The 13644-nt window shown below is 41.5% G+C and overlaps 2 protein-coding genes across 2 annotated transcripts; one reads left to right on the forward strand and one right to left on the reverse strand.

Annotated features, from left to right (window-relative positions):
* Positions 1-727: 727 nt before the first annotated feature.
* Positions 728-3546, reverse strand: LOC308317162 (L-rhamnose-binding lectin ELEL-1-like). The gene is made up of 6 exons (XM_080765998.1): positions 3471-3546; positions 3222-3254; positions 2460-2510; positions 2110-2251; positions 1527-1660; positions 728-1260 (listed from the first exon to the last, which is right to left on the reverse strand). Coding segments are annotated over exons 1-6 (393 nt in total). The 5' UTR covers positions 3502-3546; the 3' UTR covers positions 728-1258.
* Positions 3547-6888: 3342 nt separating this feature from the next.
* Positions 6889-7980, forward strand: LOC308316956 (hydroxycarboxylic acid receptor 3-like; the record flags this gene model as incomplete). Its single annotated transcript, XM_080765747.1, has 1 exon — positions 6889-7980. One exon carries the CDS (start codon positions 6889-6891, stop codon positions 7978-7980), a length of 1092 nt encoding a protein of 363 aa, XP_080621873.1.
* Positions 7981-13644: the final 5664 nt, after the last annotated feature.

Genomic DNA, 13644 nt, shown 5'->3' on the forward strand with positions numbered 1-13644 from the left:
TTCTTCCTTGAGTTAACCATTCTTTTAACCTGAAAACACGTCTCTGCTTCTCTTTATCTCAACCCGGTATTCAAAGTGTACTGTGCAACATTATATATATTCTCTGGGTGAATATGGTCACAATTAAGTCACAACAATGGCACAAACCATCAGTCTTGAGTGGTCCACACATTATTTGGCAGACCTACTGTAGCTGTATTGTATTGATGATATCAGACCTACTGTAGCTGCATTGTATTGATGATATCAGACCTACTGTAGCTGCATTGTATTGATGATATCATGCCAGCAAAGTCACTAAGAGGATGATGAACCTTTTCTTGAATTTAACCGTTTGACGAAATAGATGATTCTGTAATTTCTGTTCTGAAACATTTTGTCATTACCAAATTACTTATGATTGTTCTCCCATTTGTTATGATTTTGTCAGCTACTTAAGTTATCTATATAAAAATCACACCCGTGTGAAGTGAGGGGTGCTCTTACTAGCTCTTACCCACATTACTAGGCGCTAAATCCTTTAAAACCATTATTGACCTCATACCGACCTTGAAACATACCTTAGTTACGTCACCAATAATAGTGGCCAAGGGTTTGCATTTGTGCGTAAATTCTCCATTCATTGTCAGTGGCATTTAATGTTTGTGTTCAGACAGAAACTATAGCTGTTTATATAGGAGGGGCACTAGTGCCCCTCAAAAATTACAGACAACACAGACCAAGGAACTGGTGATCACATTTCTACTTTATTACAGTAGTATATGTAAGTAGACAGAGGTAGAAAAAAGGGGGCAACAACCAAATTGGCATTTGACTGTATGCTGTATGCTGTATATTTATTATGCATAAAAAATAAAATGTTATACAAAAGTGTAAGCTCTAATGCATTTGGTTTAAGAATGAATGAGTATGAACGACCATGTCTTCAACTCTTCATGCCGCGAAAGAAAAAAGAAAAGAAAAGTTGAAAATAAAAAACACAGCTTAAAGTAGGCTATTGCTGAATGATAACTTACAGGCAACGAGTTTACAACATGCTTAGGCGACTTGGTGATTTGGGCTTTAAAAAAATCTAAAAGCATTACATGGGTGAAATTATATGTGAAATATGCAATTTTACAGGAATTAAATCTCCCTTTTAGAACCCACATATTGAGCGGAGTACATCATTCAGCCTGATCTGTCTATGGTAACGAACAATAAAGTTATGAATCTTGAATCCTGAAAGTCACACTCCTGTGTGTTCAGCCGCAGCGTCTCCTAAAAAAGAAGAAATAAATAAGTATTAGGCCTATGTTATATTATTATTTTGAAATGAACTGTGACCTATACCTGATTTCGATACTAAATATTGTCTCATTTGTTTAGAGAAATTACTAGGGGCTGAATCTGCATTGTCAATACCGTTATTCTTTAGTGTGTGTGTGTGTGTGTGTGTGTGTGTGTGTGTGTGTGTGTGTGTGTGTGTGTGTGTGTGTGTGTGTGTGTGTGTGTGTGTCTGTGTGTGTCGTGTGTGGGTGTCTTACATTCAGTCTCAGGTTTCTTTTCGGGTTTGGCACATTCATAGCTGATCTCCAGGTATCTGGTGGCCTCCTTACAAGGGTACTCCCCAAAAACCATCTCTGTCACAGGGACCTTACATGACCTCTTGTTGGTACACCTGAATGGACAGACAGACAGGAAATGGGAAAAAATGTATCCAATGTAGCTTATTTAATTAGTCACAAGTTCTTGATGAAATGTGTTCTTTCATATTCATTTTCAAAATGTTAAACAAAATTAGCTAAATTAAAGCTTGTAGATTGGCTATTTTATACTAATTTTGCGCAACAATCTTGAACGCATTAGGGCATTTAGGCATTAATTAAATAAATAAAAAACATTACAAATCTTGTCTTGACATTCAAAGGTTCCTGCCCGGCAGCAACGACATTATGTAGTCTTACTCATCACCAATCAACTTTTGACTTTGCATCTATTAGATTCATTTTTAAAACTTGCCTGTACAAGCAACTATTCCTTAATACTCCATCACCATTAATTGTATAATTGTCCAAAAATATGAGGTAATTTTAAAGTAAAAACAAGCTATAAAATGTCACATCTTACAGGTCCTCTACCACCATCTCTGCCCAAGGGAAGGAGCAGTAGTTGTCTGGTCCGTCCTCTGGGTGGCGCTTTCCCTCTCCGCAACGCGTCCCAACCCCTACCTTGTACAGGATGTGATTTAACTTGATCTTACTGCCAACATCTGCCAAATATGAGGAGGACAGGAGAGGAGACTTGGTCAGCGTGAAGAAGAGATCATGTTCTACAATATTGTGTGTGTGTGTGTGTGTGTGTGTGTGTGTGTGTGTGTGTGTGTGTGTGTGTGTGTGTGTGTGTGTGTGTGTGTGTGTGTGTGTGTGTGTGTGCGCGCGCGCGCGTGTGCGTGTGCGTGTGTTTGCCTGTGTTCTTACCACAATTAATTTCGGCAGTATCATTGTGACAGGTATAGATCACAACTCCCTCTGTTAAAAAAAACACAGTGGTCAGACCGTCAGATGACTCAGATCACAACTCTAGCCTACTGATGGTGAAACATGCTATTGTAATGATTAATGAAAATCTGTATTAGCTGTTGTAAACTCTAAGTAGCCTACTGAACCCTCGTCTGGTTTGACAGACAGGTAGTGTGTGCCGGCTGGGTGATTATAACATTAGCTATCACATGGAACCATGGTTTATCCTACCAGTATTAGTTATTTGTAAGTATGATAAGCATGGTTGTATACCTGAAATAATTATAAAGACAAATCTTGTCCAATTTGCAGGAGTGTCACCACTTCTAAGGTTAATCAGGGTTTCAAGTATTTAGTGAGTTTCATTTTCATTTCATTTTTACTTCAGGGCCGCCCATAATATAATCAAAACCATAAGATAATATTACTAACCATAACTTAAAAAGACAAAGTTAATTCTCCCAGTGTTTGTTCTGATAAAAGAAGCCCCTTTAGGTAAAATATTGGTGTCTCCTAACCACTATTACTTCTTCAGTTAAAAACTCAGCCAGTTAGTGCACTGACCATTGTACTCATTGTGAGAGCGAGGACCTGGGTTAAAATCAGAGCTTTTGCATGTCCTCTCCCTCTGCCCTTGGCTTTCTATCTTTCTACACTGACCTATGAATAAAGCATTTAAATGGCTAAAACAAATAGTTCAAATAAAAAAGAAATACTTACGAGCAGTGGTGAAATACCAGGCTGCGGCTAGCACTGAAAAGGAACGCAAATAGGGTTAGTTAGACTACTAATTATTTCTTTGCTCTGCCAAATGTTCATCCTAAATAGACCAATTGCTATTGGTAAAACACAGCAGAGAGGTAACAGATTTGTCCTGGACATGCGTGCAGTTTGGTGTGTGCGCGCACAGAAAATGAACTGAACTAAACACCATGACTTGATCCTTATTGATAATATGTGCATACTCACAGGTGAAGGTGGCTAGTCTCATCGTATACATGTTGATCAGCAAATCAGGACCAAATTCTGTTCAGTGTGTTGTGACTGGCCTGTTGTGTGTTAGAGCTCCTACATTTATAGTGTCCCTGTGAGACCAGACATGTAGACGCCCGTACAATAGCCAGGAGGGTTCTGCTAGGAATTCTGGGCCTCCTGACCCAGATGTGACACTTAAAAACCATAAGGCCTTATAAAACTGTAGGAAACCTCTATAAATCTGGATGTTTTGGGGGCCTACTTGCAAGTTAGGGCCCCCTGAGTGCTATAAAGCCCAGCTGAACTTAATTTACTGATGTTTTCAGGTAAGAAGAATGTATTTATCTGTATCCATTGCGAGGAACATATTTTTTTAATTGACAGATATTTTAAAATAGAATCCTAGATCCTAAGCGAACTTCTTAACATTGGTTAACCAGCAAACGGGATATTTAGATTAGAAAAGGACCTTCAAATAATGGTTAGTTATCTGCTAAAGCAGCTTGTATGTTACCATCACATAATGTTTTACCCCATAATGGATATAACTTGAAAGGCACTTCATTTACCAGGACAGACAAGAGAGGTGAGAAAGACCAGGTGAGGTTCAACTGATGCCTCAGGTCTGGACTGACCCTAGAGGACTGCAGTTGCAAGGTAATTATCTAAGCTTGAGAAGAAAGGGAAAGTGTGTGTATAATGAATGTGGTGCATGACTCAGACTAGCTCAAAACAAATGTATCAGCATTGTTTGTGTCAGTGCCTGGACAAATAGAAAACGTACACACAACTGCGATTGTATCTACAATATTGTGTCTCCCTTCTCCCAGTTCCCTCTTCTTCCCTTGAACTTGCTTCTCCACACATTAAAGATTTTATAGGATTTTACTGTGTGTATGTTTATATCTGCCCAATAAAATAAAGGGGGGATAGACCATTATTCTTTGAAAGTAAATTATTTTTCTGAGTGCTTAGTACACAAGACCCTCCAAGAGACCATCCTAGAAAATGTCCAAATGTCCAAACATCATAAATGAAGTCCAGGTGCACGCCCCAGGCTCGTTCATAAATTCCACAGCTCAATACTGGCAGGCATAACACATCTACCAGGCACTGTTCAATCAGCATGGGGGGCAAATAATAAGAATAATCATAATGATCAAGATTCCCTCAGGCTGAAGGTTTTGTAGCATCAAAACCAGCCTTGCAAGGTTCTGTAACACCCATGCACCACTCCCCATTCCCATTCCCCTCCCCAATTCATGACTTCATTGACTCTATGACTACCCTGCACTGATGTTTTCATGATTATCATCAATGATATGCCTCCTATTTATACTAGATTATACTATAGGCTTACTACTGTATACATTTAGTTACCATTATTTGAGGTATGTCGTATTTATTGGTTTTTATAAAAATAATTTATATATTCTTAAAGTTTTTACAGGCATCATCATGGTATTATTTAAATATGGCAATGGCATCATATACATTTTTTAGGGATTGGTATGATGACTGAAGACTTGAAAGACCGGGGGACTATTTCCTGTGCGAGGGAGCTGTTAAAGATGTGCGTGTACACCCCCGCCAGCTGCCTGGCACAGGCCTTCAGCACTAATAAAGTATTAATCAATCAATCAATCAATCAATCAATCAATTTGGGGGTGCACAATATACAGTACTTTATAAATGCCCCTTTTTTTTCTTTGTAATTGTATTTCCTGTGTGGTATGATGTTTTGCAACTCTGTTGAATTTCGGTGTTACTTTACTTACTTGTGTCTGGCACCTTGGTGTGAGAGCAGAAAAGGGAAAAAAATAAACATTTCAGTCTGCCCTACCACAGGTAGTCTAACACATCTCACAAAGACTGGAGTTCCCCTAGGGGAATCTGTGACAGCTGCTGAAAGTTCGGTTACCTTATGCGGGTAAAAAATACAACATTTAATTTTGCTCGCATGTGAGGGGTCAAACAATTTTTCTGAATTCATAGCAAGCATTTCTTTTTCACCAAAACCACTTCTTGGCAGAATATTGTCCAAGCCCACCTTTTCAGCTCATTGCATGCCATAGGCTATGAAATTCAGTTTTCAACTTCACTCAGAAGCTGAGTGAAGGAAATTCAGTTTTCAGCTTCTCTCAGATAATGGCTGCTAAGATGAGAGCTCAGGGAGGAACAGTTATGGGTTAAATGTCTTGCTCATAGACATCTCTACACATAGCCGGGAATGGGAATTGAACCCAAGACCTTTGGTTTCCCAGACGGCCTCCCTACCCAATACCCATGTCCGAAGGACAGGGTCTCCTCTTACAAGTTACAAGCTCATGGAAAATAGTATTATTAAGTATAGTATAATGTATAATAGTATAATGTTGTCCAAAGCTGTTTTAAAGTGTACATCAACAACTTAAAGTAATCCTCTGACATGAGGTGTTCTCAGTTTATATTCATCCATGCTGTGACTGCTTGCGGCGACACACTTTTTGCGAAACCATTTCACGTTGTGTTCCCCCGCAACCCCCCACCTCACCGTTCCTTTTTCTCAATAACAAGCGACACAACTCCCCGCTTGGGAAACAGAGGGATGCAGCAGGTTTGATTCCCGATACCGGCAATGTGAAACGTAATTTTCCATTTCTCTTAGTTTCCCCTTGTGCCAAGGAAATTGCAGCAACCTGCGGTGCAGCTCACATGCTTTTTCCCATAAGGTAGGTTAAGGGTATCCCAACTTTCATCAGCTGTCACAGATTCCCCTATAGGCCTAGGGAAACTGAATTTCAGTTTTTGTGAAATATGCTACTATAGACACCCGTTCAAACACATTGGTGAAGACATTTCTTGCTAAGGAATTTATTCCCAGATTTTTTTATATCCCCTGTCTAGTAGTGTCTACGGTCACGGGCAAGAACAGAAAGAGAAGGATTAGGCTGGCTCGGCACTGTGTCAGGCACAGGCCACTGATACTGTGGGAGACAACTTAAGGCACAACTAGGATGGGAAGGGGACGCAGCACTTATGTGGACACACTGAGGCATGGCAGCGGTCCGGAACCTGATGCTTGATATTAGGAAGATATTAGGATATTAGGAAAAAGTGCATATAGCCAACACCACCACCGAGTTGGTGTTGGCTATATGCATTATGCACACTCACTCACATCGCAGAGATGTTCTTTTTTTAATTACTAACATGCACACAGTGTCAGTAAATGACTACATTTTGGGGATGTTCTGTGCAAAAAACAAACTTCTAATGAAAAGAAACATATGGGTGGGTTTCCTGTAACTGACTAAAAGCGTCATCATTCAACCACAGTGCGTCTATGCTCAGTAAGTGCCACCTCTTATAAGCATGCAATGCAATAGGAATTTGCTTATTTAGTGGACCAACAAATCGAGACCTAATAAAAATGCACCTCTTCCATTTCAATGGAAATTGGCTCATCAAACTGCTACCTCCAGTACTAATCATTGAGTTTATTCTGGGTGTTGTCGGTAATGGCCTGGCTCTCTGGATCTTCTGTTTCCACCTGAAGCCCTGGAAGAGTAGTACTGTCCTCCTATTCAACCTGGCACTGGCTGACTTCTTGCTCATGGCAGCTCTTCCATTCCGTGCAATCTACTACTTCTTTGAGATGAACTGGATGTTTGGTGATACTTTCTGCAACATTAATCTCTTCATGTTTGCAATGAACCGCACTGGAAGTATTATGTTCTTATTGGCTGTTGCTGTGGACAGGTATGTGCGTGTGGTGCACCCCCACCATCCCATCAATTCTTTAAGTATCTACAAAGCAGTATGCTGTGCAGTTGGACTGTGGGTGGTCACTATCTCAATGACTGCTCATCTCCTGGCTATAACAAGAAACAATACAATCCACTGCGAGAGCTTTACGGTTCAGTTGGTAGAGGATCAGTCCAATTTTAAGTGGTTTAATTTGACGTGGCATAGATCTGTGTTTGTACTCTCCTTCTGGCTGCCACTGGTTGTAATACTCTACTGCACTTTCCAAATCATTGCTCATCTGAGAAGGGGACAACTGGCTCAAAATGCCAAGATCAAAAAGGCTCTGTGGCTCATCACTACTGTGGTAGCCGTCTTCATTGTCTGCTTCCTCCCAAGTAACATTACACAGGTACTGACCTGGATCAACAGCCATTCTGCAGCTGAACATCATAACTATCATGACCATCATGACCATCATGACCATCATGACCATCATGACGATCATCATGACGACCTGGAAATACTGGACGAACCATTTTACTTCACTCTTACCCTGACCTATCTCAACAGCATGTTGAATCCTGTTGTCTACTACCTCTCCATCCCTACGTTCCAAAAAATCACCAAGAGAGCTATTCGACTACTACCAGGAGGGGACACTGCGGAAGCAGTGGACACTGCGGAAGCAGGGGACAATGCGGAAGCAGGGGACACTGCAGAAGCAGGGGGCACTGCAGAAGCAGGGGGCACTCGAGACACAGGCTCCAAGACCTGAAGACCATCAGCCAAATGTGACTCATGTGTTACTCAAATAAAGGCATTATCTTCCAATGCTCTTTCAAAGCAGATTTTTATTTAAGCCTGATTGAAGCAGTTGTTGCACCCCGGTCTTAAAATGATATGTGCCTGTCCTAAGTTTATTGTCTGTAGCTTGGTTCTGATACCTTTACTTTTTGGAAACTATACTGTGAAAAGGGCTTTCGCCACTGTTTTTGGACAGCCTCAGCCCCATTTCTACCCGTACAGTGATATCCTGACACACCTCTTCTCTGCACCCGATTCGACTAAAGACTGCAGGCTGTTCTCGGAGTGTGTGTGTGGTGTGTGTGTGTGTGTGTGTGTGTGTGTGTGTGTGTGTCTGGCATGCCCAAGCCGAGAGCTAAGGCATCGGCAAAATTCTGCAATAATTGGCAGTCGCCATATATGGAGAAGGCGATGCTTTCTGTACCCGTGATCTGTAACCTGAAGCACTTGTAAAGTTTTTTCAAGTTTACGCATCCACTATTGTTTGTGTTCAAGACATTTCTTGTAAAATGTGAATGCAAATAAATATGTTAAATGTGTGTGTGTGTGTGTGTGTGTGTGTGTGTGTGTGTGTGTGTGTGTGTGTGTGTGTGTACTATAATGTTCAGCCAGAGTACTTAAGTTAATTAAACAATAGGCCATAAGACGGCTGTTTCAAAGGTGTGACAGGGGCCTAACTTTTAGTGTTATTAAAACATGGGCTACACAATTTAAGAGTTTTTCTAGCTTCTAGCTTTTATTTTACCTTTATTTTACATTAAGAAAGATGTATCCTGTAAACACATGGTGCTAGATGTATTTTCTTGTACAATTTCAATTGAGTTCTTCTGAAACAGGATCACTTATCCACATTATTACAACCTATCAATCATCCATGGCTATATAATATTACATTTGGCTAATGGGCATTTATGAAGACCTCTAGTCTTCATAATTGGTCCTCGGTTAAATGCTCATAAGATGGCACCATTTCTGTCTGTCTTCATCATCGGTATATAGACTATACAGGGTATGCGCATGCATAAAGTCAGTGACAAATTGAGTGGCAAAGTGACTTTAACATCGTTTAAAGTTGTTTAATGCAATCAGATCACATTTCTGTTTGGATGTATATCGGCTGTCAAGGTCAGAAAGTAGTTTTTTGCCTGCAGTAAGCGTTCCCGCATAATTCCGGGTATGGTGATGATGTCACGCGCCATGTCAAACAAGATTTAAACATTTTTATTGCGACCATAGGTCGCAACCTGAAAAACCTGTCCGTCGCTCCGACAGTCACGCGGCTCACGCCTCAATATAGTTGTCAGTCCATCACGCCTCCGACGCCTCGTGACATCATGCCTCGTACACACTCCATATATGCAGGCCGTCTCCATATATGAAGATCAACGATGTTGATCTGACATGATCAAACCCTCTAGTCTACAGTATGGCCATATATAGCGTGTCTTGAGTGTAGAGTCTACACTCAAGACACGCTATACAGTATATGGCCATGAACCCTGGCCATACCTGTTTTTCATTGTGCATTTTCTGGTCAATGAAACAGGAGAAATATGAATGTCAATGGCCATATTGTAACAATATGATAACCAGTGTGATTGCTGCGACGCGAGTCACACTTGCAAATGAACCAAGTTAGTACAACACATGGATCTCCATATGTGGAGCTGACTATCATCACCTGGATCTCCATATATGAAGATCACGACACTGACCTCATCAAACCCTGGATACCATATATGGTTTGACATACTAGATCTGCATAAGCCTATATGGAGCTGGCCAGCAAGTGCAGCAACTCTATCTGACCTCACTGACGTCCAGATTATGTGCCATATTAAGATTCAGAAGCATTCGGAAATGCGCCCTGAACGCACTGGCGGTGACTGCATGGTGTGCGCAGCTCTCTTGTCCTTCGTTTATTCAGTGCACTCACGGTGCGTTGTCGTTCGAAAATCCAGTGCGCTGCGCACCGAGTGTGCCGAGTGCCCGCACAGCTGAGCGACCCTACCCTGAAACTGGGGTTGTCCAGTGTGAATCGGTGTGATGATTGCGTGTGTGACGTCACCGCCCAACACACTCAACACACTGACCACATTCCCGGTGCGCATCCCCCCCCCCCCCTGTGATTTTTGTCCACACCCCTCAACTGAAACTGCGTTGAATGGCCTACCTGAAACCTGACTGTCATATCGTGTGATCCATGATGACTGATGGCTATAGTTCAATTCAAAAAGTGGAATAAATAGTTAATTTGTAATATTCCAAACCACACTAAAATGTATGGGAATGAAAGTAACATGTTTAATGATAGTTTAGTTTTAGTTAACATTTTGAGTTGGATACGTTTTAAATTAGTTTTCAAATGCTGTTGAGAGTATTTTACTCTCAACCAACAGGCATTTGAAAACGAATGAGTCATTAATCAACACCGTCAACTCTCTCCAGCTGTGTGGGTTGGAGCGAGAAAGTTACGCATATGCAGCAGGCACAGCCGCGCACATTTTGCCTTGATTAGCATACCGGTACATGCTTAGTTTCCTTGTTTTATTCAACTATTCAAATGCCGACTCACTGCCACAAGAGAGAAGGACAAAGAAAGGCAGGAGAAACTCGAACAAAGTAGATTCACTAGCCATGGTTCAGGGAGCATAAGGACAAACTTTACGCTCGATGCTGCATGGTTATGTCATGTGGAGCGATACAAGAAAACAAACGGGACTGACCAAAAAGGTAAGGTGCTTAATTAATTTAGGCCTGGCTACCCCTAGTTTAAAACTGCTGACCTCCAGTGACCAGTTTGAAGGAAGGAGTATAAACACCCTCTTGTCAGCTAAAAGGACAGCTACAGAAGTATTTCAGGCTCAGCTACACCTTAGTGGCTGATGTTTAAACTTTAGAGGGTGTACTGTAGTATATTGTATTTGTGGTCGGATGCGGTTGGCAATTTGGTATGAGGATGCTCAGTCAGGATGAGAGCCAAGAGCGAAATTCACAAAAACCCATCTTCAAATGTAAACTACTGTAAATTAGCCTACTTGTAAATTGTAGAGGGATCTTCATTTCAGATTCCAGACTGAACCGAAACACGGGATTAAGGGCAGAAAATGCATTGAAGCAGGCAGGTGTAGACATGGTACTCCTAGGTCAGATGTAAAAGAAATGTGTTTACAGACATGCAAGGAAATAATTAACCCCATACAAGGTCATAAACAACTTTATAGAACAGGATGCAGCCCCAGGGATTATGGTTGTGGCTTCTTTAATAACTTCACACATAATAGGCCCATATCAAGAGGGAGTTGTTTGTAGGGGTTCAGTATCTTGCTCACATCTATGTTGATGGAAACATATTAGCTGTTGACTGTTGTATGGGGTGAATGTGTTATTGCTATGGGGAAACTATGACTGTATGGTATCATGGGTCCTGTGTTATGGTCCTCTAATCACTAGGGCTAGTAGGCCAACCTTCTGCTAGAGTTAGCAGTGCACGTATGTGTCTAGTTGTCTGCCATGTCCTGAATAAAAAGACAAATTAATAAATCTCACTTAATATCTTTGACAGTTAGGCCTCAAATGTTCAAAATAACTGGAAGCATTATGTGGGCCTCTTTTCCTTCTATGCTTAGGCTACTTAAAAAACAAATGTCATCTACTCAGGCTTTTGTGAACACCCAAGACAGTTGGGGTGAAATATCCCTTTATGCTTAACACACCAATGCAACTAGTCGCAACTCCTTGCAACAAAACTGTTTTGATAGATGATGATTATGGTTCATAACTGGCTGCCTGAAGCCCACCCCTGTGTCTTACCTGCCAGGCCTAGCCGGCCTCTGAAGAGAGACTGCTACCCTCGCACTTGAGCATATGACTTATGACATGGCATAATATCCTGAACGAAACAACTAACTGAAGTTACTGAACTAAGGCAGCACCCCCAAGCAGACTCAAGTCCCGCCACCCCTACAACAAGAGATGCTTGGTTTCATCCCAGAAGACCTGTCTACAAGTGCATGGCTGGCAACTTCCAAGGTTAATTAAATAAGGTTAGGAAGCGAAAACCATACGGTGGACTCCATGTTGCTCCCTGGAAGGAAATGGGCTGTATGCAGCCAACACTTCTGCGTTCAGCTTTCTTGGTCTCAATTGCGCATGTTTCTTTCCTTCCAGGAAGCAACATGGAGTCCACCGTATGGTCTTCACTTCCTAACCTTATTTAATTAACCTTGGCAACTTCCTGGAAGCAGGAATGGGAGTCGGCTGAGCCCACATGTCTGCACCACTACATCCAAGACCTGGGAGATGGAGTCGAAGTAAAACCTGCTGAACCGTCTCCGTACTGGGGTTGGTCGCTTCAAATTCTCCATGACGGAGTGGGGCCTGGCATACAGCGCAGTATGCGAGTGGCGAGCCTGAGCAGACTGCTGACCACATAATGACCACCGGTCCTCTGTACAGACCTCCTTCAGAGGCTGGCCTCTTCCAAGTGACCAGAGACAAGAGCGTGGCTTTGCGACACTGAGCTGGGCATATGACGACGATACACAAGAGAAGAAAACGGTTTTAAGGCCAGTCCAAATTAAACCTTGCATTGGTGCGATCTGGCCTTTAGTGTAGCGTCTTAGCAATGTTAATATGCAAAAAGGGAGGGCTACAGTATGTCCAACTTTGTTAGTGCTTCTTTGCATTTCACCTCAGGCACCATGTGTCTGACTGAATAATGTAAGAATGAAGCTAGTAGGTAGTGCAGTGCCGTTATGGTGTCTCAACAAGGTTTATCATAGTTTTCTTCTGGGTATAAATTACACTGGGTGTAATAGGAGAATTGGAATGATGTACAGTTGTCAATTTTACATTCCTGAATGAACCCAAACCGAGTGGAAAATGTATAAGGCACAGAGAACAGTCTGTGCTGAGATGTTGTTCCTGCTAAAATTATAATTCACATGCAAATATAGGCTACAGAGGACAGTGGTAACAGTTAAAACTTACTGACCAGTTGTTTTGCTTATCATTTGTAAACTGTATGATGCAAATGTATGTGCCCATTGTGCCGTTTGGTAAGAATGAATAAAACAGAGCAGTAGTACAATGATACTTATTCATTCCTGGACATTGTCCTCACCTGGTACTTTTCACATATACTATATGTGACATATATTCTGCCAATGCTTTTCAATGGGAAAGGAGAGTTATTTTGCAGACATCCTCGAATGGCAACAAACCACTCCGTTCCCATTGAAAAGCATAGGCAGAATCTGCGGCATGGGCAGAATTAAAGTTTGTTGGGACCGAACCCTAAGAACACCATCAGGGTTTGTTAGATTCTGACTAAAGTGGAATACACCATTTATTTTATCATGTTAATTTGAAATCTGAAGTCTTACGTTTCATGTTTTCTCTTCAGATTTGGAACCCCACTGTATCTCCAAGGTCTGTGTTCTTCATATCTGTGCCTCCTGAAGACTGAAGTGATAGGAAAACCTCCATCCTTTCAATCCATTCATGCAGCTGCTGTGAAGGCACAGCATCCAACTCTACCCTTCTCCATCACACCTCCATATTTTATTTAGGATTATTCTGTCTTCATCCTACTTCTAGTCATCTACATTATCTTCGATTCCTGTATGACCTC

Source organism: Protomyctophum bolini (assembly GCF_963924005.1).
Source record: "Protomyctophum bolini genome assembly, chromosome: 6".
NCBI lineage: Eukaryota > Metazoa > Chordata > Actinopteri > Myctophiformes > Myctophidae > Protomyctophum > Protomyctophum bolini.